Raw genomic sequence first — 27,974 nt, forward strand, 5'->3', positions numbered from 1 at the left:
AATTAAAATTTTAAAATATTGAAATTATAAAATACAGAAACTAACATATAATGAACTTTCAATATTTAATTATTAATATGATTACATTTCCAAGGTCATAATTAATTATAAAAAATATTAATATTTAAACTTAAAAAATTTTAATTAATCAAATTAAAATATAGAAAAATAACAAAGAAAAAACTTAAAATTTCTAAAAAATAAAATAATGCAATAACTAAAATTTTCAATATTAAAAACCGTAAAATAAAAAAAAATATATACAATTGTCTTTCAATATTTAACGATATTGTTAATATAATTATATTTTCAAAGTAATAATTAATTATACATAAATATTAATTTTAAATTTAAAAATCTTAATTGGGGCTTTCTTAATTAAATTGAATATATTTGATATTAATTCATTTACTCTACCTTAATTGTATTAGTAAAAATTAAAAAAAAAATAAAAAGTAAAAACTGTTTATATATATATATATATATATATTTATATTTATATTTATGAAAAAAAAATCCAATAAGCATTTATATTTCAGTCAAGAGTTAAATAAATTTAAAATCATGTTTTGAGTCAAATAGTCATTATATTTTTTAATTAAGAACAAATAAATTCATACATAATAAAATATTATTTTTTAATAATAAAATATTATTTTTCTAGTTTTAATAATTAAACAATTTTTGTTCATAATGTTTTTCAATTTTTTTAAATTTATTTTAGTTAAAATTAATAAATAATTTTATTATGAAAAATAGGAAAATAATATTTTATTAATAAAAATAATATTTTATTAAATATATACTTATTTGATCTTAATTATAAAGTACAGATATTTATTAGTTAAAAGCTTAATTTTAGCTTTATTTGACTCTTTACTGAATTTTATAAATTTATTTAGTCTTTTTCACGTACATACATAATGTAATTTACTTTAATAATAATTTAATTCTTTTAATAAAATTTAAGTTAAATAAAATATTAGAATGACAAAATAAAATATAGAAAACATAGAGAGATATACAATGAATATAATTGACATAATTATATTTCTAATGTCATAATTAATAATCATATAAAATATTAATTTTAAGTATATTAATTAGTCTAATTAAAACATAAAAAAAATTAAAAAAAACCTTCAAGATTTAAAAAAAAAAGATAAATAAGAATATTAAATAAATAGGAGAATAGAGATAAATGGATATAGATAGACAAATATATAAGTAGATTTTTTTTTAATTAGTAATTAAAACTAGTGTGTAGTATTCTAAACTAATTAATGTGATTATATAATTATTTATTTACCACAAAAATTACTGCAAATAAAATTAATAGACTATAATATATTAAAAAAACATATTATTTATTTATTAAAGCATATTATTTAAATATAAGAAAGTATATTATTTTTTAATTAATTATTTTTTTAGTATTATTATATTATACTAAAACAATCAACAGTTTTACTGTTTATAACTACTGTTTATAAGGAACAGTAAATACAATATTATCCTTTTTTATTTATTTAATTATTATTATTATTATTATTATTATTATTATTTTAAAAAAAACAAAGTGAAAAATCCTCTCTACTAGTTTTTTTTTTTATTTTTTTTCTATTATATATAACACGTGTTAATTATGGAGAGTTGAGAAGTTAAAAATATTATTATTTCTATAATTTCTAATTATAATTGCTAGATGACAATCAATATACATACATCAAATAATCATATTTCAAATAAAATTTATGAAAAAAAACAATTTTTAAATTCTAATATAACAAATAATTTGAATATATATATATATATATATATATATATATATATCAATTTCAATTATTTTTTCTTATTTCAATTTATATTTTAATTATAATTGCTTTCAAATTATTTAGTTATTATTATTATTGAAATAATTTTGAAATTTATAGATTAATAAAAATGTTGATATAATTTTCCTGATTACATTTCTTTATTTTTAGTGTCTTTTTTTAATTTTTATTTTATTATTAAAAATTAATATTTTATTTTTAATTTTTACATAAGATATCTTAATCTCTAACCCGTTACAATATTTTTTTTAATTAATTGAATTTTTTGAATTAAAATAAATGCTTAAATCTTTTTAAATTTTTATTTATTTATTTTAATATTTAAACCATTCATATGTTCATAAATAAATTGATTTTTGTATAATTTTTACTTTTTTATTTTCAATTTAATTATTTTTAATTATTTAATTATTTAATTTGCATGCACTATAATTATTTTTCTTAAATCAATTTTAAGATTATATTATTTTATGATAAAATAAATTTTACTTTATTAATCTATTTGAGCTTTATTTTTGTTTTCTATAAACACTACTTTCCAATGGTAAAATTTTGATTAAAATTATTATTTTTTGTTATAATAATAATAATATTTATTAGCTTTTAAAATATTTAAAAATAATATTTATAAACTTTTTATAATATCTATTTAGAGTTGTTAGTCTATTAAATATATAATTATAAATAATAGATAATTAAATTTGCTTTGCTTATATTTAATTTATTTTTTAATAATTAAAAATATTTTAAAACAATATACATATACATTATTTTTATATACTAAACCTATTACCTTAAGAATAATATTAGACATATTTTTTATTATTTTTTTAAACAATCATTACTATTATTTTCTTTTATAACTATACTTTACAATTATTTTTTTTTTGAAAATATATGTTTATTCTATGTATTATAATAAATAAATAATAAATATAATATTATTTGTATTAATTTATTTTAAACTAAATTATACACACATAACTAATATATAATATAATGAATGATTAAAATTTTATTTCACTTGAATTATGATATACACATAAATAGTATGTAATATAATTTTTTATATATTTTTAAAATAAAATTACATATATTTTCAAGAAAAATATCTTTTGATTAATTATATTAATATAATAAATATGTATACATAAAAAAAAATTTACATAGCTTGTTATATATATATATATATATATATATATATATATATATATATATATATATATATATATATAGAGGGTAAAAATTTACTTCTATTTAATTATTTCTATAAAGTCAAAATTTTAATTATTATTTATTATAATAATTATAAATAATTTTAATACTTTATTTAATTTAAAAATATATTTATACAAACTTCAACTCTTAAAACTTAAATTTATTTTTTATACAACACTTTTAACTCTCAAAGTCTAAATCAAATTCTCTAAAAATTGATTTCCTAGTTAACATCTAAAAATTGCTAAAATAAATATTAATTATGATTTATTAATTTTTTTTCATTAAGTTGTTCAGATAATTTAAAATTAATAAAACAAATAATTTATTAAAAATAATATTAATTATTTTTTATGAAAGTATAATTTATAATTCTTCACTAATTATAATAAATTTATTATTTAAATAAACACAATTACGAATATCTAAATTTCGACCCCTTAATGCATAATTTGCGTTTGTTCTTATATATATATATATATATATATATATATATATATATATATATATATATATATATAATTTAAATAATTAACTATTTTAATTGTATAATTATTCACAATATATTAAATATATTATTTTATTAATAAAACAAAATTTTAGAAAAATAATTTTAAAGAGAATTAATAATAAATTTAAATAGAAAAATCATTTTATTTTTAGAATTAAAATTTACCAACCGGACCCAATCCATGTACCACGGGCACAACGCAATCGTAAATTCTTCTGCTAAAAAAGAAACAGAAAAAGAAAATAATAATAATAATAATAACAATTTAAATAACGGAAAAAGGCATTTCTCCGTTCATGGATTTGGAAATCTAATATAGCTTAGCTCTCTCTACTTGCATATTTATAATAATCTGTCATCTTCTCGATTCAATCCAAAAGTGAGCTTTTGAGTGAGGGTGAGGAGACAGTCATGGACCCTTCGATAATGAAGCTCCTCGAAGAGGACGAGGTCTGTATTTCAATTTTTCGGTTTTCTCCTTTCCTCCATATCCAGATTTTAGCAAAACTGTTTCCTTCTATGATTTTCGTGTTTACAGGACGAAACCATGCATTCCGGTGCTGACGTCGAGGCGTTTCAGGCTGCCCTCAATCGGGATATTGGAGGCGATGCGTCCTCTTCTCAGCCGTCTGACTCCGGTACGTACTGTTGTCGATTTTGATTGAAACCTAAATTGATTTGTTTCGTACAGAAATAATAATTTATAATTGGGGGTTTTGCATTTTTGTTTTGCTGTTATTGCTTTTGTTTTTGTTTTGGGATTGAATAATGTGTTTGGAACAAATTACATGGGATTCATTGGCAATTTTATGTAAGGGGTGGAGCAGACTGTGCAAGCGATTATCAGGATTGTTAGGATGGCCTAGTTTTCATGTTGCCTTGAGATTTTTTGTTTGGAATCACTATTTTAAGGTGCTTATGGTTGTTTTGAATTCGAGGCATTAGTTGCATTGATTTTCCTATTTAGGTGTGTGTTATTTGAATCTAGGAGTAATTTGGAGAACGAAGCTAATTCATTTTGCTGCAATTCAGAGTTCTTTATTTTCTGATTATACTTGTAAAATGTTTTTCCCATTTTATTATTCCTAATAACAAGCATACAATTTCATAACTAGATAAAAATAAGATCTAGGAGTGGAGAGAGATATTTTGTGAAAGATAAGTTGAATGTATTTGGGCTTCTCTTATGTTCGTTACCTCTGCTTTATATTTTGCCTACATGGAAACTTTTTGGTTATTTGTGATGTGTGCAACTCAAAACTACAGCAGTTTTGTCCCATGAAATCAATCAAACTCCCAGTCAGTCATTTTCAAATTGGCAAACTACTACACAAGATGAAAATGCCAATGGTGCAAGCCAGCAACAACAGCAGCAAGAGCAGCACTCATCTGCAATGGAGCTAAAGCAGCATGTTTCTACTGCTGAAAATCAGCAACTACATAATGATGCCACACAGGAATCCAGTCACCTCCTATTACATGAGAAACAACCCCAAGATGATGTTCAAAAAGGACAGGCAAAACAAATTCCTCTTCAGACTCCTCGAACAACTGGGATGCAAATTTCTGAAAGAAATCCTATGCCACTGTCTGAACGTGAAAAAATGCAAAATCCGGACACTGAATCTCAATACATGAAAGTGAACATGGGTAATCAACAGAATCAACAGACTCTGGGCATGGAGCAACCTGGCAACCTTAAGAATCAAGCCAAGCAGATACCATTTGTGTTATTGTTGCCTGCCTTAAAGCCCCATCTTGATAAAGACAGAGAGATGCAACTTCAGACTCTGTTTAATAAATTGAGGGTGGGTCTCTGATTTGAATTTCTATATTCTAATGTCTTTTGTGAATTAGACTGGGTGCCTTATGTTCTATCCTGATTCTTCTACTGCTTTTGCTGTTAGAAAAATGATATCGCGAAAGAACAATTTGTCAGGCTTATGAGAAATATTGTAGGGGACCAAGTGCTAAGGTTGGCGGTAGCTCAATTGCAGTCACAGGTAATTGTAGGATGGGCTTGATATATTTATGATGAACTTAAGAATTTTGTTGACATCAAACTAAAAAGGAGTTTTTCCTGTACTTGCAGCCAGGTTCCAACCAATCCCAGTTACAGTCTCAAGCTTTTGCACGCCAACACAATGTGAGAATGCCTGTCAGTGCTAGTGCCTCTTCGGCAGTCCAAGCTCTGGCTGATTCTAGCTACCCATCTGCAGAAAATAATGCTCAGAAATCTCGAGAGGTGGAACGTCAGCCAGATTCTCATGGAATGCAAGTAAGCAAAATGCCTTCCTCCACTGCTAGCATAGTCAATCAAGATAGAGAGCGCTCTTCAATTTCTGTTCCAGGACATAGCAAGCAGCAGCAACATTTGCATTTTCCACCGACTTCCTTTCCAATGTATGGAAGTAATAGTGCTACTTATCACCCTTATTCTGGAACAAATGTCAATACTTCAGGATCTTCCATGAAGCCACAATCTCATGATTTGCAAATGAGGCAAATTTCACATCAAACCATGGGCACAACACAAATAGGAGGTTCAACCCAGGCAATGAACATGATGAATGTGCCGAAATTTGAGAGGCAAAATTCTGTTGCTGATCCTAACAGAGTGCAGAGTGGTTCTATTTCCCAATATACAAACAAATCAGCATTGCAACAAAGTTCAGTTCCATGGCAAGCACCAATGAATAAAGAGCAAAGTTCTGCCCCTTTCTTATCAACAAATTATGTAAAACAAGAACCAGTTGAACAGGCTGTTGAGCAGCAGCAGAAATCTCAGTTGTCTAACCCTCAGGGTTTGTCTGCCACAACTGTTGAGCAGGGGAATGCAGTGCCAGGAAATTCAAAGGATGTCTCTTTAGAAAAGCAGTCTGCAAAAGTTGGTTTCTCTGCACCCATTGGTTTGGCACCCTCAAATTCAGTTTCTCCTTCCATTTCAACTCCATTGGAGCCAAATGTCCAGGTAATTTCATATTGATCATGAATGTACTACTGCATTTAGTTTTTAAGGGTCTCAGTTTCTTTGCATTCCTTCTGTTGTAATTTAAACAATGGAATTATTATCTGGTTAAATGACTGACCACGTGTAAGAACAGGAGCATTAGCTTTTTGCATGACATTGATGAGTTGGCATAGATTGTTGTCTATCCCCCTTAGAGGCCATAGGGATGTGTGGAGAATTCCTTCTTGACAAAGGGATTATAAAATATTTCAGTGGTCATCCAAGTCCATTCTTTTGCTAAGATTTATTATTGGTAAACAATGCAAGTCATTGGTGACATGACAAGAGGGAGTGGGAACTGGGAGGGAGAGTTTATGTTTGCTTCGTCAATTTCCTGAACTTAAATTCTTTTTCTGCACTGCTAATGTACTACATTCTGTAAGTTTTCTATTAATCATGGGTATCCTTGTTTCTCTATTTATCAGGTAGGCTCTCGAATCCCATCTGTAGCTGCTTCTGCTGGAGTTAATGCAAGAACACCTCCAAAGAAACCTTCAATTGGCCAAAAGAAGCCACTTGAAGCACTTGGTTCTTCTCCACCTATGTCAAGGTGAAATAGCTTCTTCTAATTTTCCATATGTGTTAGGTCCTGGAATCTTCAGGCATCAAGTTGTTTGGTAGCAAACAATTGGAAGGAAAGGGAGGGAAAGTGAAAGAACTAGAAACACAGAGGGAAGAAGCAGAAATAAGATATGAGAGAGAGAGAGAGAACTTTAAGGAAATCAAGAATATTCTATATTCAGTAATGGTATCTCCAATACAGCGCTCATCAAGCTTTTATAGTTTTTGGAAATGGATCAACAAAACTCAACTCAACTTAACTCAACCTTTATCCCAAAAATTTATTGGGGTCAGCTATGTGAATTCTCTTTCTCCATTCTAAACGATTTTGGGTTAAATCCTAAAAAATGTGTAATGCTTCTAGGTCATGTTGTACTACTCTCCTCCAAGTCAGTTTAGGTCTACCTTTTTTTTTTTTTTTTTCTATCCTCTAACGCAATGTGCTCTACTTGTCTAACTGGAGCCTCCGTATGTTTACGCTTCACATCACCAAACCAACTCAATCTCCCTTCTCTCGAAATGGATAACTAACACAGCTATTCCTAACTAATCAGCTTTACTAAGAAATAAAGTTTGACTTGTTGACTATCAGCTTCAGTAACCAATTCCAGCAGTCAACTAAGCATCCAGCTAGTCTTGAAAATATGTTTTATATGGCCAATTGATTTTCTTTCATCTTGATTAGTTATTTTATTAAATCAGCTTACTGCATAAATTTATGGGATTCTGCACAGTAAGAAGCAAAAAGTATCTGGGGCCTTTTCGGATCAAAGCATCGAACAACTCAATGATGTCACTGCTGTTAGTGGAGTTAATCTAAGGGTATGTTACTTGTGTGTGCCATCAAGTTTGTTCATGTTGATGCGTGTACTAGTGATTATTATACACTGTTGCTTGTTAAAAATAGGAAGAGGAAGAACAGCTATTCTCTGGGTCCAAGGAGGAAAGTCGAGTTTCAGAAGCATCTCGGAAGGTTGTACAAGAAGAAGAAGAAAGGTTGATTTTGCAGAAAATTCCACTGCAGAAAAAATTGGCAGAGATCAGTTAATATTCTTTCTGTTCATTGTTCTCATATCAGTTTTGAACTTATTCATTTATGCGCGTTCTACTTTATGAAATAAGCAAATATTAGTGATATGGCTTATGATATTGGGTTTGTGCTCCAGTGGCTAAATGTGGTTTGAAGAATATAAACAATGATGTGGAACGGTGCTTGTCTTTGGTGAGATGCTAACTTTTTTTTTTCATATGATAACTGTGAGACTTTTGTTGACCTCAACTAGTTTGGAATTAAGACATAGTGTCGTTGTTATTGTTGTTGATAACTGTGAGATTTCACTTGTGAAACTGAATATTTAGTGTGTGGAGGAAAGAATGCGTGGACTAATAAGTAAACTGATCAGGCTATCCAAGCAGGTCAGTTTTTATTTTCTTGTTGCATTTAAATTTATCTTGCTAGTGCTAGCTTGTCGTCTTTCCTTATACTGCCCTGGTTCTAATCGTATCTTTACAGCGGGTTGATGCTGAGAAGTCTAGACACCGGACTGTAATCACCTCAGATGTTCGACAGCAAATCATGGCAATGAACCGAAAAGCTAGGGAAGAATGGGAGAAAAAGCAGGCAGAAGCTGAAAAGCTTCGAAGAGTTAATGAAGTGGGTACTTTATATGCATAGTATGTCATGTTAGTTGAGCTTTTGATCAAGTTTGCAGAAACAAAGAAAATTATACAAATAGACATGAATCATCTTTATGTTATGCATATACATTTAAGCATAAATTCCTTAAGTTTCTAATTACCTGTGAATGCAGCCTGAGGGTGATAATGGAGTTGAAGTTGATAAGGAGAAAGATGAAGGTCGTATGAAATCAGTGAAGGTATAAACCAGCTAATGTACCAACTACTATAAGTTATCCTGTTAGCCAAATAAAGGAAATCTTGTTTAAATAAAAAATAATACTTGCATTACTGTGTAGGTAAACAAAGAGGAGGATGACAAAATGAGGACAACAGCTGCAAATGTTGCTGCTCGAGCCGCTGTTGGTGGAGATGACATGCTGTCAAAATGGCAACTCATGGCTGAGCAAGCACGCCAGAAACGTGAAGGTGGGACGGAAGCAACATCCAGTTCCCAGTCATCTAAAGAAAAGTCTCTGTCAACAACTGGAAGAAATATAAAGGATAATCAAGAACCAGAAAAAAGGAGCTCGGCAGTTGCATCAAGTATGTGTGAGAACTAGTGGAGCGCATGCGATGGCATTTTGTGTTTTATTTTCATTTGCTTTGTTTTTCACCTACTTTTTTCCTTTCATCAGGGGCTGTTAGGAAAATTGGAAGGAACCAAAGTGTGCCTCAGGTCAGGGTTGCTCACTCTATCTCTGTTAAGGATGTAATTGCAGCGCTGGAAAGAGAACCCCAGATGTCCAAGTCAACTTTGATTTATCAATTGTACGAGAGAATCCGGTCTGACTCTCCAGCTGAATAATCAAGTCTACTCTGATTTATCAATTGCACAAATCCGACTCTCCAACTGAATAATGCAAGATTGAACCTCAAAATAGATTTTTTATTCCCTATAGTATTTTAACTAGTGATAATATTGTAGTAATAGTGAAGAGTTCTGATGTCCTAGGGGGTCTGCCAATTGTTGCACTTACTGTTATATGATCAATTTCTTCGACCCGTTGTCCCCTTTGCTGATAAATATCTTTCAGCTAACCTAGCCTCCTCAGTCCCCTGGGACCAACAAAGGGTTGTACTGGAATATTCATGTGTTGTCCATCAATTGCGCCCTCTTAGGCTCTGCATTTTTATGTATTAGAAATTGGTTAGTGTTCTACAATAGACTGTAATATAAAGGAAACAAGCCCTTTCTTTCTCGAGTATGAAAATGTAGAGCCAATTGCGGAATCGATGTCTTGAGGATTGCGAAAGGAAAAGGTTGTTTGTAAAGTTAAAAATGAAATTCAAGTGAGGATTTACAATTTCATCTCATTACAATTAAGTTGTTTTCGTTATCATTATTTAACGTATATTTTATCTCTATTCTCTTTTTAATTTTAATCATCTAAGAGGTGCCTTTCAGGGTAGAGTTGGGCTCCATATATTTTATCAATATAACATCAAAGCAAACTTCAGTCTTTACATTAGGTCACCTGCAAATATCTAATTCTACAAATTTTATACCCCAAATATTCAAACCTTGGTGTGTAAAATATGTGTTATCTTACATCAATCAGATATAAAATGTGCTTTGTATATGACTCGAGCAATCCTCCTCTGCAAGGTACCATTTAGGATGAAATTAGGCAGATTAATTATATCAAACATTTTTGTATGCTGGCAGATTTTACATTTATATCTTCTTATGGTTTGTTATGGAGTTATGTAATTGCTTGATGATCTTTTGCAAGGGAGTTATATAATCAAAATGACTGATTTAATACTATTAATATTAATAGAAAAATCACAAAATTAAGGTGCAAATTAATTAAATTCTCCAGTCCAATAACATCAACTTATTCAATGTTTTCATGTAGGGATTTTACATTAAGTCATAAACATTAACCCCATACGATGCAGGGATGCACAGACTAGTTCATAATGTTGAAATTGTTATAACAGACAATTACATTACTTTATTCTTCTGGTTGCTCAGTTGGTGCAATTTTCTTAGCCATTTTGACTTCGCAGGTGTGATTAAAAGGCAGGTGCTTTATGAACAATCAGATTCTCAGAGCACCTAACTTTCTATCTTACAAAACTTGTGTGCTGCTGCTGCCGCTGCTATTATCATACTTGAAACACAAAGTAGTCCATAGATTGTAAAATTAAGGAAAGAATATTTATTGATGGAATTTATGACTGTACAATAAAATTTTTATAAAATTCACTATTTTAGATCAGTCAATAAGCATCTAATAAAACCTTGTGTGTGGCAAACCTCCAATCTTTCAAGGGAAATTGATCAACTGGAAACAAGCTTGAACCCACATGTTTCCATCGATTGGATGCTCAAGACAACTATAAATTTCATCCAGTTACTACAATATGAAAAGAAAGCGGAACCTTGAATCAAAAGGTATGACAGAGAAGCTTCGAGCACCAAGTAACCTCCACTTGTGTTTAGATGAACTGTCTTTAACCGTGGCAGCTTGCTCTGGGGAGAGGAACTGGCAAATCCACTCAGGCAGCTGCAAGTCCTCTACAATGCCTTTGGCGAAACAATACAACAATTTTGGCACCAATAGTTTACCTTTCCTGCTTATGCCGACAGAGGCTTGCACATAATCCTTCAATGAAGTTTCAAGCAACTCGTTTACATTTTCAGGCTTGAAAATTCGCACCTGATTACAGGAGAAAGGGCAACAAATAAGAATATTCTACTGCTTCTTAACGTGTTTTTGTGGATGAAATAGTCATCAACATCAATTGTTATGTTACTCTTCAGTAAACTGCATAACATAACAGTAACATTCTTTCAAAACAATCACATTTTTTTGTAGTGTGCAATGAAAGACCAATTGGGAACTCAAGGGAATTCCATCTTCATATATCCTGGCATTTGATTGTACCTAATTAGCAATGTAATGGTACATCTACGAGGACACCATCATAAAGTAAAATTATTAAGCCGACTATGTTTCATGTTGAAGATCATTTCCAACCTCTAGTGAATATTGCCTGCTTTGGAAAATTGAGAATTTTATGCCATACTATTCTAATTTCTGTCATAGGTTAGTCTTCTTATGCTGGAAATTAGGGGAAAAGAAGCCATGAGTACTTACTGCCGGTGAAGAATGCATCCCACAACTTAGAGCAAAAGCCAGCAGAGGCTCAGGTAGATCAATGGAAAACTTCTGCTCATCAATTACCTTAGATTTTTGAAGAGCAAGTAGCAAGGCCTGACATGAAAATTATGGATGTCAAACATGCATGTTAAATCACATCATGGAAAAGATTAAACGTCATTTTTGGCAGGACCTCTAAAATAGAAGATCAGGTTCCTTTGACAATACACAAATGAATGCATTCGCTCGGCAAAAAAAAATGTGTAAGATAATGCTAAAATTAAAATGCAGTAAATTGTTGGTAACATGGTGATGCTGAGTCATTGATCTACCATAAAAAAAAAAAAAAAGGGAAATTGGACCAATTAAGTCAGCATGCCTTAGCCCAAACAACATAGGCTACATTTCACTAGGGCTTCTAAAGGGACTTAAGCTTGTAACATACTATTTGTGGGCGATGAGCTGGTGGTTTCATCTTCAGAATAACGAATTCAATGTCAGCAGCGCTGAATGTGTGCCCTCCAATGGTGTAAGCAGCCTACATGCCAGTGTGCCATTTGGTTCAAATCAATTTCAATAAGCATAATATTGAAGAGAAATGAACAGGAGCTTCCTAGGAAAAGAACTACAACACCAAACCTTCTGCATTAAGGAAAATAATTTAATATCACTTCTTGGAACTCCATATGCAAGAAAGGCCTGAGAAAAAGCAGCAAGAAAAGTAAGTAGGAACTATGAGAATTGTAAAAAAAGGAAATATAGTAAAATACTGTATCCACAAATCCATTTGGCCTACAGATGCATTAAATGGTTGGAATAGAGGTTTCAAATGCTCAGTTCATGGGAAGGCCTAGTGTCCTAACTTTTTTTTTTTTTTTGGTCGAACTAGTGTCCTAACTTTTAACGGCTTGAGTATGGTGACATGCACATTAAAATGAGATAGATAGATAAGGTTCTGAACATGGAAGAATACATGGATAGTGTAGAGAAACTGGACTGGGCCTAACTCACCCAAAAGGTAGCTCAAGGAGGGAGGATTGCCCAAGTCTTTATCTTCAACACTCTTGCCTTATACCTGATTGATGTGGGACAATACACCCCCCTCACACCAAAACATGAACATTTTGGAGCGTGAAATTTGCAAGACTAAACATCTTCGAATGGCCCAACATCGAGACAAGAGTTGACTCTGATACTATGTACAAAAAATAGATCATACCTAACTCACTCCAAAGGCTAACTCAAGGAGAGAGGATTGCCCAACTCTTTATATTTAGCACTCTTGCCTTACACCCAATCAATGAGGGAAAATAGGTAGAGAGAGGTCACAGTGCACAAATTGGATAATGTTGGATAAAGTGTGGAAGAGAGGAATTACATGCATGATCAAAGCATTATACACATTAATCCAGAATGCTAGCTTCTCAGTGCAACTCAGGCGAGATGGGACAACTTCAGCCAACTGCTCAACAAGCAACCTGTGTGGCAAGTAAACAGGAATACCACCAAAAAATAAAAATCTAGTCAGCACCTTCAGTCAATAAGTTTAAAATAGATGTATCAGAAACAAGATTACTTGATGTATGTACCAATTGCTATAGATAAGGCGAAAAGGAGGTCATGACACTATTTAATATTTTCCAACAAAGGATAAGCAGACTTTTGAAAGGCGATTACACTAAAGAGATTTTGCAAAGGTAACATCCTGAGATCAAGAACCTAAAGCACAAAATTGCAGTGCTCCAAGCTGATAATGAGGGTGAAAGGCCACCTCCTCATTGCATACAAGAGGTTAAAAAACAGGATTTTAGATAATTTAATTCTGAAAGAGTTGAGTACTGAACCTAAATCTTTTGAGGGCCCCAGAAGCATACTCAAGTTCTTTCTTCCCAACAGACAACCATGAGACCTCAACTGCTGTGCTGTAAGCTCCAATGCCTTCTATCCAATCTACCTTACCAGGAACATTATATGGATCAATTTTACAATATTTTTCAGAGACTTCAGAACCATGTTCCATGTCAACTGAGGGATTCTTCATAAACGAATTCATTACGGGTGAGTCGGAGAAAGATGCCAAAGAAAAGTAAGAGAGGTGCCCCTGAGGTGAAGAAGGTGAAGCCATACATTCAGAAGAAGAGAGCTTGGAAGAATCTGCTAAGAAGACAAAAATATCTCTCATGCACGAGACCATTTCTTCAGAAAGCCGATTAGGGTGGTGCCAAAGTTTCTCTACAAAATGAACCCTTTTTAGCTCTTCGTTTATATCTTCCCAGAGGGGCTTATCATCCACTTTCCCTTCTACATTATCTCCACAGGAAGGTCTCCTAATCTGCAACAAATTATACACAATTAAATCCTCGTGCATCTCATTTACTCTTTAATTTCGCCACAGGAGAATGGCGCCACAATAATTGGCCATACAGACATAACTTGGTCATCTCCTAGTAAGCTGATCCAAAAGTTCAAGTTCAATCAAATAACAATGCAAAGTTAACTAGTACATTCTATTAAACAAACCTCTGAGGAATCCAATGGTGATGGTGATGGACAGGCCAAATGCCTTAAACGCCACTCAGCAAGATGGCGCTCATTTTTCTCCTGACTAAGCTGATATTGCAACGCAATTGATTCTTGTTCAAGCTTCGATACAGTAATCTCCAGAATAGCTATGCTATCCAAAATCTCTTGGGCCTGTTATCCAAAATTCCACATCACAAAGCTTAAGGTAAGAAGAAAAGGATATGCAACAAAACAAAAAGTGAGCTTTAGATAGGAAAAATAAGAAGATATAGAAAGATAGGGAAAACATATGAGGGGATGTTGACCTTATCTGGAAGCTGACAAGGTGAACTAGAGAAGGATGAATCAGAGTGTTCAATAGCGCTTGCTAGAGCTAGGCGCAAGTCAATCTCTTCTTGCAACTGCTGTCGCAACTTTTTAACCTAAGTTGGTAAAATATTAATGATACAGTTATCAAATGTATTGATAACTTTACATGAGTAAAGATAATAGAAAACAAATAGAGACATTGAATTCACTTACATCTTCCTCAAGCTGGTATTTGTAAAGAGACATATTCCCACCTTTCAATTGTCCACTTCTTTTTTCCAGGGGTTTAATATCCTGAAGATAGTGTGGTTCAAAATCCGTTTAAAAAAAGAATTAAACTCCCAAGCAACAACAGGAAAAGGGGCAAGGGACATCAGGGGTTCGTTGGAGAAGCAGCTCAGTGACTCTAGCAAGTATCAGCCAATCCGCCAAATTCTAGAATGCATAATTGCATACAAAAAGCAATGGTTCACTTTCTGAACCATTTTAATATGACAAGATTGATGATCAGACATGTAGCAATGTTAAGTTCTTTGATGACTGCATTATATGTCCAACTTAGATTCTCGTTTTTAAGTAAAATCACCTCATATCAGTACAGCACTATTGCAAGCATCAGCAGAATCATTAAGAGGACAAAGTTGACACCGATGATGGAAGTTCAACAAAATATACCTTGGTTGATCTAAAACGCATTGCAACTTATTTTTTATTCTTTGCCAGTAAAAATGCAAAATTATTCAGGGTTTCGCTTGATTTGATTCAAATCGCATAGCATCGCTTGATTTGATTCAAATCGCATAGCATCGCTTGATTTGATTTAAAACGCATAGCATCCTATTTTTTACTGATTCTAGACTTTCCCCAGGGCCCTGATCTGGAAGGAGCAGGACAAGATAGAAGATGAATGACAGTATAAAATAGATGAGGTTATAGTTTCCATTAAGACAATAACGACACGAACTTGCAAAATGTCAATAGAAACAGAATATAAAGAAATGGCAGAGAGGATTATAACAAACAAACGCGAACAGAGATTTATTTACAGGTTCCACAACAACAATCCCCAGAAGAGGAGCTTATGATTGAAGGAAGAAGCCACAGCATTAGAAACTCCATGGCAATATACATATGCATGATTACAAGTAGTAAATTTAAAAAAAAAAAAAAGTATACAAAATGCAGCAGCAGTAAATACCTCAAAATCAGAAATTAGGGAAGAATGAGGACACCCATCTCCAGAAGAAATAGATCGATTGGATAACCTACCACTCCTCCATAAATACTTATGAATGGAACTTCCCCTGTAAAGCAAAGCAAATCAACTATGCACAAAATCAATCTCCCCCCAGCACACCCACAAATAAAAATAAAAATGGAGTGAAGATAGATACATAGGGAGAGAATGTATGTATGAACAGTAGTGCATTGTTGGTCTTACAGATTTATTGGGAGAATAAACCCAAACCCACCACCACTATTGTTACTAGTAGTAGAAACACTGCTGCTGTTAGCGTCGTGGTCATCGAGGACTTCCGCTTTTAGACAGAGCATCTCTTAAATTCCAAAAGAGCATAAAAAAGAAAAAGAAAATTTTCTCTCGTCAACAGAACAGCATCAGCAAATAGCAAATTGAGGATAGAGAGGCAGATTGTCAAAACTCAAAAGGTAAAGATAGCCACAACACACTGCAACTCACTCAGAAAGAAAGCAGGGATTTTGCCCGTAAAGATACCCACAACACACTGCAACTCACTCAGAAAGAAAGCAGGGATTTTGCCCATTTATGGCTAATGTAGGCGACTCTCTCTCTCTCTCTCTCTCTCAGGAAACACTCTCCACAAGCTTGGCTAATGGGCATTAACTATGGCAGCTCTATAAATACAGCCATCTGCCTCCAAACACAGCCTCAAGATTAGTTATGTTCTTTCAATTTCTTCAACATCACTGCTCTTGTTATGCTTAGATTTTTTCTTTCTTCTTTTCATAATTTATGAAATATGATAATAAAATAATATGCTAAATAAAAAAAATTATTACATAATTGAGAACTTAAATTCAATTCTTAAATTTTTTTTTTTAATTTTGTCAGAAAAATAAAGTGAAAATAAGTATCAGAATCATATTAAAAAAAGAAGAAATGAAATAATTAGAGAAAGAGAACAAAAATAGAAAAATAAAAAGAGATAGGAAAGGAAAGGAAAGGGACCCAAATACACATGTTAAATGTTAAAGGGATATGATGGAACGTCAGGGGATCTGTCCTTAGTTAGAAGTATGTCCTTTTCTGTATGGCTCAGCCTCACTTCACTCACCGACAGATCCCTCTCAGATTTCCCCCCTTTTTTTTAATAAATGGAGAAAAAAAAATTAGTGAAATATTTTTTTCATTTTTATTATATGAAGGGTTGAAGTTATTTTTTTTAATGTTAAAAAAATTTTGATTTTTATTTTATTATAAAAAAAAACTTAACAAAATTTTTGATATTAAATTTTTTTAAAAATATATATATTTAGAAATTCTCTCCCCTTTTTGTTTATGTCTCTCTGCTTCTCTTCATCTATCTCTACCTTTCTACATCTCTGTATCCCACTTTCCCTCTTCTCCCTCCTCATTTGCATCTGTCTTTCTTGTGATTATTTCATTGTCTCTCTCCTATCTGTCTTTCTGTATATTTTCAAAAGAATTTCTAAAATCCAAATGAGTTGTAAAATTTACAGATTCATAACAAAGATAGATAAAAATGAGGAGAGAGAGACAAATTGAGAGGGGAATGGAGAGATAGATAGAAAGAGAGAGACATAAATAGGAAAGGGGAGAGAGAGAGAGTGACATAAGCATTAACTCAAATTAAGCAACTTGGATATGCTAAAAAGGATAGAGAAACAAGAACGTGAAATTGAAGCTGTCGGGGGAGGAGAAAGTGGAGACTCGTTACGTTTTGGTTGCTAACGTTTGTAGCGATTGAGAGAGAGAGTTGTGAGAGGAAACTAATGGGCAGGTGTGTCAATTTTGGATACCATCTGCAAACACGATATGAATATAAAATGAAAATATAGGATTTTAGGTAGATTTATTCGTGTTCGTATCAAATTTGTGTCGTGTCACGGGTTAATCCGCTAATTCGATTTAATATGTTTATGACACGATTTAATATTCGTGTCACGTGTTGACCTGTGACCCACTAAACATGAACCCACTCATGTAGCGTGTTAAATATTAAGTCGTGTTAAACCGTATGAAATGTGTTATTTCGTGTTAAATGGATCGTGTCATGTTTAATACACCTAATATAATTTAATATTAATCGTGTCGTATCGTGTAATCCGTATAATAGAATGATCGTGTTCGTGATTAAATTTTTGACACGATTTGTTAATCGTATCGTGTTCGTGTCGACCTTAATCGTATTCGTATCACGTGTTGACACTACACGAACACGACTCATCAATCCGAATTGCCACCCCCTACTAATGGGTGATATAGTATAGGGTTTACTTAAGCCCTATTTGATATTGGATTTCAGAATCCGAAACTGTTTTTCTGAATAAAAATATTATTTTAAATGCTATTGAGAAAAGTAGTTTAGAAAAAATTATTTTGTTATTTTAATATTTTTATTATTAAAACTGATCAAATTTAATTTTTAATTATTTTTTAATACTCTTTAATCAGTATATTTAAAAAAATAATTTTTTTAATAGCATTTTCAATAGTAATACCAAATAGGCTTAACAGGATTCTCAATCAACTGGCAAAGAAGTTATTTTGTTAATATATTAAAGTGTGTAGGGTTTAGGGTATTTAAGGTGACATTGTAGCAAAACAGTGAAGTAGTTATAGTGAAGTAGAAAGTTAAAAGTTTGTTGTGGAACAATTATGACTATAAAGTTGATTTTTGGTTATTGAATGAAATGTCATGTATTCCCTTACTCTCTTGAATTTATTGAAAATGAACCAATATTGATGAAATTAGCTTTAGAATTAAGTTCATAGATCATACATATAAATAAAGTAAAGAGAAAAATCCATTTGATTCTACACCTGAAATTTCAATAATTTGAAACAACATAAAAATTATTTTTGAGTGGTTAGATTAACTTTTTGAGATTTTACATTAATTATAGATAATGTGTGTAAATGTATTGGTAAATTGATCTTATTTTTTTTTTAAATTATTATATATATATATTTTTATAAATTAATTTATAAAGAATTTATTTTTATAATGAAAAATTAATCAACTTTTTTGGTAATAAAATTTTAATATTTATATTTATTTAAATTGACTCTTAATAAATTTTATTATTATATTAATAATAATAAAATTAAATGTGTAATATATATTTTTTATTCATCATTTCACAAGTCACAAAGCAATTTAGTGGGAGAAGTAAATGGATTCTAATTCCATTACTTCTTCCGTTTATTTTAAGTATTTTTTTAATATTTTTATATAAAAATTAAGAAAATAATTGAATCTTTTTGTTTAATAAAAAATATTAATAATTAATTAAAATATTTTTATATTTAATTAAAATAGAGAAAAGTGATAAAAAAATAAATGCATTGAGAATGCCAATAAATAAAGAAAGATAAAATTAAAAAAAATAATTAATACTATTTTAATTTTATATAAAAGTGAGATAAAAAAATTTTTTTTCTAAAACTATTTGAATTGGGACAGAGGGAATACTCCACAATATGTCCACAAAATAATAAAAAAATTTAATAGTTTAATGAAAAGTCATTAGTATTGCCTTTTTATAAGTGATTTTTAATAATTTCCATGGTATTATTAAAACCTCGTTGAGTAGAATATTTTTTTTATAATATTTTATTATATTCTTTTATATGTTAATCATAGAAATTTTTTTGATCTTTAAATTTCAATTTAATAACTTATTTTAATTGTAAAAATTCTAAAAAAAAAAAATTCAAATTATTTTTTCAAAAACATCTAAAAAAGACATTTCCAAGAAGCAGTTTCAATTTTTTTTTTTTTTTTTTAATTTTCCATGTCACGATCTCAAACGAAGCTTTAGTATCAGACCAAAGCTTCGTTGTCGTTTGAAAGGAGCTTGGACAGGTTGACATTCCAGCATCTCACTCCAGTAAGGAATTTCCTTTGGATTAAAACGTGGATCCTTCTCCGCTGGGCAACATGCCTTCTCCTTGAGTCACACCAAGGAATATCAATAACAGGGGTTACCAAAAAGCTAAATACAAAGTGAAGATTAACAAAGAAACTTCAAGGCGCAGAGCAGACAAAAATCCACGTTGTAAAAGGGTAATCCTCCTTTGTGGGTTTCTTTCTGTCTATAGAAAACTCTACAAAATAATCTACAACATGCTTACTCAATTCCTTTCTTGATATGTATATTCTCCACCTCTAGCTCTCAAGTTCAATTGGGTTTCCTCTTGGAATATGTTCCTTGTTGAATCTTTATGTAATGCCTTCCTTTTTCTTACCATAAAGGACTACTTTATTCTGTATAAATAGAGTTATTAGAGAAAAAGAGTTCCAATAAACATAAGGGAAACATGGGTAATAGCTGCATGTTATGGTTGTTATTGCTGTGCATGATTTGTGGTCAAGGCCTGGTTAAGGAGGTAAAAGGGTTGGCATGCAACTGGGGAACGCAATCAACACACCCTTTACAGCCTAACATAGTGGTCCAGCTTTTGAAAGACAATGGTTTTAACAAGGTGAAGCTATTTGAAGCTGATCCTGGGGCACTAAAAGCTCTAGGCAATTCTGGTATCCAAGTTATGGTTGGCATACCAAATGATCTCCTGGCACCTCTTGCGAGTAGTGTCCAGGCTGCTATAAACTGGGTTCAGCAAAATGTGTCTGACTATGTATCCAAACATGGGGTGGATATAAGGTAAAAATCCTTTGAATCTTGTTTTTCAATATGATGTAATGGACTAGTGCTGACCTGTGTGGCATGCATAATTCTCAGGTATGTAGCTGTGGGAAATGAGCCTTTCCTCAAGACCTACAAAGACACTTTTCTTCAGACAACATTTCCAGCACTACAAAATATTCAAGCAGCCTTGATCAAAGCTGGCTTGGCCAAACAAGTGAAGGTTACAGTACCACTAAATGCAGATGTCTACCAGACAGACAGTGGTCTACCTTCCGGTGGCAATTTTCGACCGGATATCCATGATCTCATGATGTCAATCATCAAGTTTCTCAGTGACAGTTACTCTCCCCTCACCATCAACATCTACCCATTCCTTAGCCTCAATGCAGACCCCAATTTCCCCAAAGAGTATGCCTACTTCAATGGCAGTGCTGCCCCAGTTGTTGACGGTTCCATAACTTATACCAATGTCTTTGAGGCAAACTTTGACACCCTCATTTCGGCTCTTGAAAAGAATGGTTTCCCATCATTGTCTGTCATCGTTGGTGAAGTTGGATGGCCAACAGATGGCGACCCCAGCGCAAATGCAGAGAATGCTCAGAGGTTCAACCAAGGCCTCATCAATCGAATATCTCAAGGGCAAGGTACCCCGAAACGCAAGACCCCACCTGATGTCTACCTGTTTTCACTCATTGATGAAGATAACAAGAGCACCCAACCTGGAAATTTTGAGAGGCACTGGGGTGTTTTCAACTATGATGGATCCATCAAGTACCAATTGGATATGGGAAATGGAAAGTCTCTAGTTCCAGCAAAAGGTGTAAGGTATTTGGCCAGGCAGTGGTGTGTAATGTCACCTGATGCCAGCATCACAGACCCCAATCTGGCTAACAGCATCAGCTACGCCTGCTCCTACGCCGATTGCACGAGTCTTGGCTATGGATCTTCCTGCGGCATCCTGGATGCTAGAAACAATGCTTCTTATGCTTTTAACATGTACTACCAAACTATGGATCAGAGGAAAGGTTCTTGTTCATTTAACAACTTATCAGTTGTTACAAAACTAGATCCCTCTCAAGATACTTGCAGATTCGAAATTATGATTGATCTGCGTAAGCACGAGACTGCTAGCTCATTGGCTGGAAAAATACAAACCTCAACCATGGGTCTTATTCTAGTCCTGCTATTGATTATTCATGGTGCTTTCTGAGTTTTAGAAAAATACAAACCTCAGCCAAGATCAATGTTCACCCACATCAGGTTTTTTTTCAGATTTCTCTTATTTTGAACATTTTTTAATGTTCTTGTAGCTCAGTTTCTTCACAAGCATCATTAATTCTGTGATTATTTTCGCCATTAATGTAAATAAGGAAATCACATATTCATGATTTTCAACTTTGAAATCCTTTTCTTCATCCAAAATTCCAAATAAGTCGACTTAAATGTTGGTCATTTGCTTAACTAAAGAGACCAAATTCTGCCAATTTGCACTGCCGTTTTGCCAGTAAAGGCTAACTCTAAAACATGAACCAAATAAATGACATACATTTATTGCTTCCAATGGAACTAAAACTCAAGAATGTAAAATGAGGATAAGGTAGTATGAATGAGATTCAAAATAAATCAACATAAAATACATTGGTGAATTTCCTAAAAATCAACTCCCTCAATTGTAGACCATGTACTTTGGTGTTGCACTGAACTTCTGATACCCCTTTATGACCTTGTTCACTGCATCCAGGAAGTCTTTCTCAGTCACTGTCTTCCTGCGTGCCCTAATAGCGTACATCCCAGCCTCAGTGCAGACACTCCTAATGTCAGCTCCTGCATAGCAATCGAAGGTCAACAAATTTTAACAAAGTCAATTGAAGAACAATATGAACTGTTGAATAGTCAGTAGAGACCAAACTATCTGCACGACTGCCCATAATATCTCTTTCACAATTACAAATGAGGAAAAGAAATTCATAAAAAGTTCTCAATTTAAAAAGGTCTTGCATGTTTCCTGTTTATGATAAAATTAACTTTAATTTTCTCCTAACTGCATTCACAGACTACGTCATCCTGACCCTTGCTAGTTGCAATAATTTTTCAGCCTAGAAATCAATGGCCCAGGTATCACTCAGTAAAGAAAGAGCCGTTTCAATTTGTGCACGGTAACTACAAAAGGAATCTTTTGAGGAACACTGCATTCAAAATCACTGTCAAACAGAAATATATCTGGAAAGTATACATACCGGTTGAATTTGGGCAAAGGCGTGCAAGAAGCTCAAAACGGATATCTCTTTCACAGTTCATAGTTCGTGTATGGATCTTAAAAATCTGTGTCCTGCTCTCCAAATCAGGTAGCCCAAACTCAACCTTACGATCCAGTCTCCCTGGACGTAACAATGCTGGGTCCAGTGTATCAGGCCTGCAAACAATACAACACATTACGACACCTGACAACACAAAGTGCATCTTAAAATTTGTTAGCAGAAAAGGTATTAGAAATGAGTAAAACACGTACAATTCCAATTAAGTGTTACAAATACCTGTTTGTTGCCATTAAGACTTTAATGTTTCCTCGAGCATCAAAACCATCAAGCTGATTGACAATTTCAAGCATGGTACGTTGAACCTCATTATCTCCACCCACACCATCATCAAATCGTGCACCACCTATCGCATCAACTTCATCGAAAAAGACTATACAAGCCTTCTTTGACCGTGCCATCTACAACAAATTAAATGCCAGTTGAATAAAAATAATGAAAAAAAAATTAATCAAGAAACTATAAAACCATGAGCCAAAATTTAACCTGGAAAAGCTCCCGAACCATGCGGGCACCCTCACCAACATATTTTTGAACTAGTTCACTTCCAATAACACGGATGAAACATGCATCAGTTCTGTTGGCGACAGCTCTAGCCAAAAGCGTTTTGCCAGTTCCAGGAGGACCATAACACAAAACACCTTTAGGAGGATCAATCCCAAGCTTCACAAATTTCTCTGGATGAAGCATGGGAAGCTCAACAACCTACAGAAAAACAACAATGCAAATGAAACACTGTTTAATATCAGAATTGGCACACATATACCAGAGATAGATAAAATAGTTTAAGTAGCACACTCACTTCTCGCATCTTTTCTATCTGCTCCTTACATCCACCAACATCATTATATGTTACATCAGGTTTTTCTTCTACGGTCATCATTGTAACACTTGGATCAATTTTTGGAGGCAAGGGAATCTGAATCTGATATTTGTTGCGATCAACCCTGCAAGGGCCACAAAATTGCTATTTCTATATCAAAATTAAGTTAAAATGCATAGAAGTAAAATTATTCATTGAAAGTCCATACTCATGGCCAAACATGCCATAATTGCAGAGACGCTATAAAGAAATTAAAAAGGGAACCTACCCCACTCGCATTCCTTCTTCAATATCTGTAGGGGAGACTTTGTCACCAAGCCCAACCACAAACTAGAAAAAGAAAGCCAAACAAAATTTTAGAATGGTTCTCAGAAATCTACATTGCTTGCATTTACTAAGAAATAAAAAACTAGAACAGTTGTCACTGTTTGTCATGCACAACTTCCCATGTCTAATTTTCAAAAATAGGGAACAATAATGATGCATAAGCAATAGGAACCAGTCTTTACAAATACATCTTTTTTAAATGTGAACATATAATTGAAAACTCATCATCATCATCATCATCATCATTACAATCATCTTAATTTTTTTTTCTAACAGAGAAAAAAGTTAAAAAAGGGAAAAAAAATTTAAAAAAAAAGGAGAAAATAATAAAGCACACCTTGGCAATTTGTTTGACATTTATAACATACTTGGCATCCTCAGTATTTGGGTTAATTATCTTAGTGCACCTTGCAACCTACCACAGAAAAAAATGGCTATCGTCAGTTTGTTCATTGGTGCTTCAAAACCAATATTTACAAGTCCTATGTGCTTTCTGTTCAACTAATAGCAAGTCATACTTGAAGTGGCTGCTCCTCCTGCATCATTTGTTTATCAGAAACAAGATCCCACTGGCTTGGTGCAGCTAACCCAGTATCAGATTCCTTGATACCTATTGGCAAACAGAGGCCAACATTAAGTGTTTAAACCAAGTTATCCCCAGCACCAAAAAAAAAATGCCCAAAAGTAATAAATAAATAAAGCATTGCTGTCTCCCTAATTGCTAGAGCAATCAACAAGAACAAAATTAACCTCATACCATTCAACGGTAAACTTGAGACCTAGAGAGTCTCAGATCCAACGCTGAATATATATGAAGCTAAGTTAGTTTATAAATCGGATAATTCCACCAAATAAAAAGAATTCCACATTACCAAAACGCAAAGAGCTTGAGTAAGTAGGGATTTTGTTCTCTCGTCAACAACCCAAAATTAAACAAATTAAATTTAAAAAATAATAATAATAATAATTTAAAAAGCATTACCACAAAGGTCATTGATCTTCTTAGCCAAATCCTTGATTTCCTTCTCCTCTTTCTTAATGCTGTTTGAGTACGGACCTAATCCCTGAATCATCCATAAATTTTTAAATTTTAACAAATTGAAAAAGAAAGAGAGATTAAAAATTGAGAATAGAACATACATAGGTCTTGAGGAGGGCAATGTCATCTTCGTCGAGAGGACGAGGATTCTTCTCGTCCTTGATCAGGTCGTCGTCTTCTGGTGCAGCCGCCGGCGCCATTCGATTTAATTCTTAACAGCTTTCAAGATTCGTGCTTCTAACAAATAGATAGAGGAATAGGTACTGTGTTTTGAGTAGACGATGCTCCATCTCTTCTCTTTCATATATAGAATGCCTTTCCCACAAGAAACAATATTTTTCCTGGAAAATTGAGATAAAGAAAATCATAAATTTGGGTCACCCCCGGACCCCCAAAGCCCACTCTTGCTATGCCAATTTTGGGTTGGGCTGGAGATTTCATCCAGGTGAAACAAGCTGGGCTGGGCTCACCCCAATTCTAATTTTTATATTTCTTTAATAAATGAGCTATCTTGAATTTATTATTTTTTATTTATTTAGACTTATAAACTAATTCATTTATAAATAAAAATACAATAAAAATTTCATTTATTAATTAATTTAACTTTGAAATTCAAAAAATAAAAATATTATTATTAAATTAATTACTATCCAATTTATTTTTTAATTAATTTGATTTAATAATTTCCAAATATTTTAGTAGAATTTTCTCCGGCTTCAATTTAGGCTTAATTATAGTCTAACTTTAGTTTCCTAAATACATTAGGTTGTATAAATTATTTTATATACTTAACTAATTAATATTTTATAAAATTTTTTTGTTTATACTCAATTTACTATAAATATAAAATACAAGATGTATATTGAAATTCATTTATTAAAAATATGAGTTTTGCACATTTATATTTTAAATTTATAATAGAATGGACAAAAATTTTCTTGTTAATCCAGACAAAAATTCTCTTGAACACTATCATAACAATTTTTGAATCTTCATTCCAATTTTTGAATGATGAATTATTATTTACAAATAACAATATCATAACAATAATGATAAATGATTCTAAAAGGAACACTCGTCTCTTTTAATGCATTTATCTACAGTAAAAAGGTGGCTTGGTTAAAATTATTAAAGACGCGGCCATCTTACCCTTTAGTATTCGCACAGTCGCAGTTGTGCCCTTTTTATTGTACTCTGCAGAGTTGAAAGTGCAACATTTCCTCCCATCTAACCATCTCGCTAGACCGATGAAACCAATAATAAATGATCCTGGTATAGTATCATCCCTACAATTGAGCCAATCTCCATGGTGATGAACTTCTTATACCTGACTCGATCCAATGTAGACTGATCAAGACGGAGTTTAAATAGAGATCGGTTCAATAGAAATAAGCTTTATCCAATGTGGCATTAGACAAATCATTAAAAATAGTAAGTGGGATTATCGCCAAGAATCATGCACGTTGAGAAATCTGATGAAGCTTTAACAGTTTTATCAGTTGAATCTGATGAATCTGATAATCTCGTTGGGAAATCTCTCATTTCATATACTTGCTTTTAATATTCTCTAACTTGAACGTCAAAATAGCGATTAATTGGGCCACCGACTTCACTTTCTTTATATTTTTAGGCAATTTGACATTTAGTTAACTCATATTAGCGACCCAAAAATAGTAGGTAGTATCAAATTCATATATATAGTTGTAGAATTAATATGGTTTCCATGGTCTTCATAGAAATGTTTAAAAGCATGATAATCCGGTGCTAAGTCGGTGCTAGTTTTCCACGTGATTTTTATAGTAATTCCTGTAATAAAAATTTTATTAAAATCTTTCTCCATCAGCTCCTACAAAAGAGAGTATGTCGGTATTAATATCTAAACCACAAGATAATCAGCTACAAAACTATTAGACACAGTTATATATATATGTTCTTACCAGATGTAGCTGATTGGTTTTCAATTTGCAATTGTTGTGTGATTAGCAGAGCTTTCGCTATGGTAAAGTCGGCTTTTGAAGTTGCAGGATTACATGACTTCGAAAGTCCTTCATAGCTACTTAATGACTGTAAAAGGCCTGAATAAGAGGAACATTAGCAGAGAATCAAATATAAAATATATGCAGGAGCACTTGAAAAATTATAAATATATGAAGTCAAGCTATACTTACCCATTTTTGCTTTCATTCTGATGTATTCCAGTAGACAAGGCTTTAATTTTTGTTATTTGATTTCGTGCACTTTGTCCTTCTCCTCTCTTGCTCTAGTTCTTTAAATTCCCTTTTCCTCCCCTCCCCACTCACATAGAGATCAGGTGGATAAGGCATGATCTGGTTGAGGAGGCCCAAGGTGAATGTTCTTAGGTTAGGGAAGAGGTGCTGATTGCATGATTTCAAGTGCAAGAAATTAAGCTGAAGAGGTTAGGAGGTGTGGGAAAGGAAGAGAGAGAAGAGTTGTGGATGTGTGTTTAGATTGTAGTCATTAATTTTAATTATCTTAGATTGCTTGCTATTTCAAGTTCTTTTTTAAAGGATTTAAGAATTCATTTGCTAAATTTTACAAATATCAAAAAATATCAAAACTATATTATCTAGTTTTAAATAATTAATATTTTTAAAAATTATTAGGATAATATAATCTCTTACTTCATCAAAGAATAGTTTTAAAATAAGTAGATAAGTTATAACTAAGATATCCTTATGACTTCTGACTTATTTAAAATAATTTTCTTAACTTATCAATCAAATGTTAATTTATTGACGACTTTTTATTTATAAGTAAGTTTAACTGATTTATAAGTCAAATCAAATCCCTTATATATTAAATATATTTTTAACGTTTT

At 32.2% G+C, this 27,974-nt stretch overlaps 4 protein-coding genes and 1 long non-coding RNA gene across 10 annotated transcripts; 2 read left to right on the forward strand and 3 right to left on the reverse strand.

The window, feature by feature from the left end:
* The first annotated feature begins 3,828 nt into the window (after nt 1-3,828).
* On the forward strand, nt 3,829-10,135 carry LOC110634018 (transcription initiation factor TFIID subunit 4b). Of its 5 annotated transcripts, none has more exons than XM_058145890.1 (14): nt 3,829-4,014; nt 4,103-4,202; nt 4,831-5,372; nt 5,472-5,567; nt 5,657-6,535; nt 7,000-7,124; nt 7,870-7,957; nt 8,043-8,178; nt 8,302-8,357; nt 8,495-8,551; nt 8,649-8,789; nt 8,947-9,012; nt 9,112-9,358; nt 9,451-10,135. In XM_058145890.1, the coding sequence occupies exons 1-14, from the start codon at nt 3,976-3,978 to the stop codon at nt 9,618-9,620; spliced, it is 2,742 nt and encodes a 913-aa protein (XP_058001873.1). In that variant the 5' UTR covers nt 3,829-3,975; the 3' UTR covers nt 9,621-10,135. The 5 variants fall into 5 exon arrangements, with proteins under 5 accessions (XP_058001873.1, XP_058001877.1, XP_058001874.1 ...); XM_058145891.1 differs by having other exon boundaries at nt 3,850-4,014; nt 4,834-5,372; XM_058145892.1 differs by lacking the exon at nt 8,495-8,551 and having other exon boundaries at nt 3,850-4,014.
* Nucleotides 10,136-10,957: 822 nt separating this feature from the next.
* Nucleotides 10,958-16,891, reverse strand: LOC110634013 (uncharacterized). 2 transcript variants are annotated; one of them, XM_058145895.1, is made up of 11 exons: nt 16,199-16,891; nt 15,956-16,061; nt 14,971-15,051; nt 14,754-14,870; nt 14,446-14,619; nt 13,770-14,257; nt 13,304-13,403; nt 12,565-12,624; nt 12,371-12,463; nt 11,923-12,039; nt 10,958-11,481 (listed from the first exon to the last, which is right to left on the reverse strand). In XM_058145895.1, exons 1-11 carry the CDS (start codon nt 16,309-16,311, stop codon nt 11,179-11,181), a joined length of 1,752 nt encoding a protein of 583 aa, XP_058001878.1. In that variant the 5' UTR covers nt 16,312-16,891; the 3' UTR covers nt 10,958-11,178. The 2 variants fall into 2 exon arrangements, with proteins under 2 accessions (XP_058001878.1, XP_021638571.1); XM_021782879.2 differs by having other exon boundaries at nt 15,956-16,082; nt 16,199-16,889.
* Nucleotides 16,892-19,843: 2,952 nt separating this feature from the next.
* LOC110634016 (glucan endo-1,3-beta-glucosidase 5-like) lies at nt 19,844-22,126 on the forward strand. The gene is made up of 2 exons (XM_058145896.1): nt 19,844-20,646; nt 20,725-22,126. The coding sequence occupies exons 1-2, from the start codon at nt 20,303-20,305 to the stop codon at nt 21,839-21,841; spliced, it is 1,461 nt and encodes a 486-aa protein (XP_058001879.1). The 5' UTR covers nt 19,844-20,302; the 3' UTR covers nt 21,842-22,126.
* Nucleotides 22,127-22,156: 30 nt separating this feature from the next.
* LOC110634014 (26S proteasome regulatory subunit 7) lies at nt 22,157-25,466 on the reverse strand. The gene is made up of 10 exons (XM_058145897.1): nt 25,237-25,466; nt 25,079-25,160; nt 24,615-24,706; nt 24,434-24,511; nt 24,038-24,099; nt 23,749-23,893; nt 23,433-23,651; nt 23,166-23,347; nt 22,869-23,044; nt 22,157-22,455 (listed from the first exon to the last, which is right to left on the reverse strand). Exons 1-10 carry the CDS (start codon nt 25,333-25,335, stop codon nt 22,298-22,300), a joined length of 1,293 nt encoding a protein of 430 aa, XP_058001880.1. The 5' UTR covers nt 25,336-25,466; the 3' UTR covers nt 22,157-22,297.
* A 639-nt stretch (nt 25,467-26,105) lies between these two features.
* On the reverse strand, nt 26,106-27,441 carry LOC131179316 (uncharacterized). The gene is made up of 3 exons (XR_009148328.1): nt 27,304-27,441; nt 27,073-27,210; nt 26,106-26,981 (listed from the first exon to the last, which is right to left on the reverse strand). It is a non-coding gene; the product is annotated as an uncharacterized LOC131179316 (long non-coding RNA).
* Nucleotides 27,442-27,974: the final 533 nt, after the last annotated feature.

This window comes from Hevea brasiliensis, chromosome 4, assembly GCF_030052815.1.
Source record: "Hevea brasiliensis isolate MT/VB/25A 57/8 chromosome 4, ASM3005281v1, whole genome shotgun sequence".
Taxonomy (NCBI): domain Eukaryota; kingdom Viridiplantae; phylum Streptophyta; class Magnoliopsida; order Malpighiales; family Euphorbiaceae; genus Hevea; species Hevea brasiliensis.

Bases quoted from the DNA above. Each gene is read 5' to 3' on its own strand.
- LOC110634016 (XM_058145896.1), top strand. From the start codon at position 20,303: ATGGGTAATAGCTGCATGTTATGGTTGTTATTGCTGTGCATGATTTGT. The intron at 20,647-20,724 runs GTAAAAATCCTT...CATAATTCTCAG, and splicing joins AAACATGGGGTGGATATAAG to GTATGTAGCTGTGGGAAATG.
- LOC110634014 (XM_058145897.1), bottom strand. From the start codon at position 25,335: ATGGCGCCGGCGGCTGCACCAGAAGACGACGACCTGATCAAGGACGAG. The intron at 25,161-25,236 runs GTATGTTCTATT...TGGATGATTCAG, and splicing joins TTGCCCTCCTCAAGACCTAT to GGATTAGGTCCGTACTCAAA. The intron at 23,652-23,748 runs GTGAGTGTGCTA...GTTTTTCTGTAG, and splicing joins AGATAGAAAAGATGCGAGAA to GTTGTTGAGCTTCCCATGCT.
- LOC110634018 (XM_058145890.1), top strand. From the start codon at position 3,976: ATGGACCCTTCGATAATGAAGCTCCTCGAAGAGGACGAG. The intron at 8,179-8,301 runs GTTAATATTCTT...TTTGTGCTCCAG, and splicing joins GAAAAAATTGGCAGAGATCA to TGGCTAAATGTGGTTTGAAG. The intron at 8,790-8,946 runs GTGGGTACTTTA...CTGTGAATGCAG, and splicing joins AGCTTCGAAGAGTTAATGAA to CCTGAGGGTGATAATGGAGT.
- LOC110634013 (XM_058145895.1), bottom strand. From the start codon at position 16,311: ATGCTCTGTCTAAAAGCGGAAGTCCTCGATGACCACGACGCTAACAGC. The intron at 16,062-16,198 runs GTAAGACCAACA...TTTGCTTTACAG, and splicing joins TTTATTCTCCCAATAAATCT to GGGAAGTTCCATTCATAAGT. The intron at 12,464-12,564 runs GTTTGGTGTTGT...ACTGGCATGTAG, and splicing joins TATTTTCCTTAATGCAGAAG to GCTGCTTACACCATTGGAGG.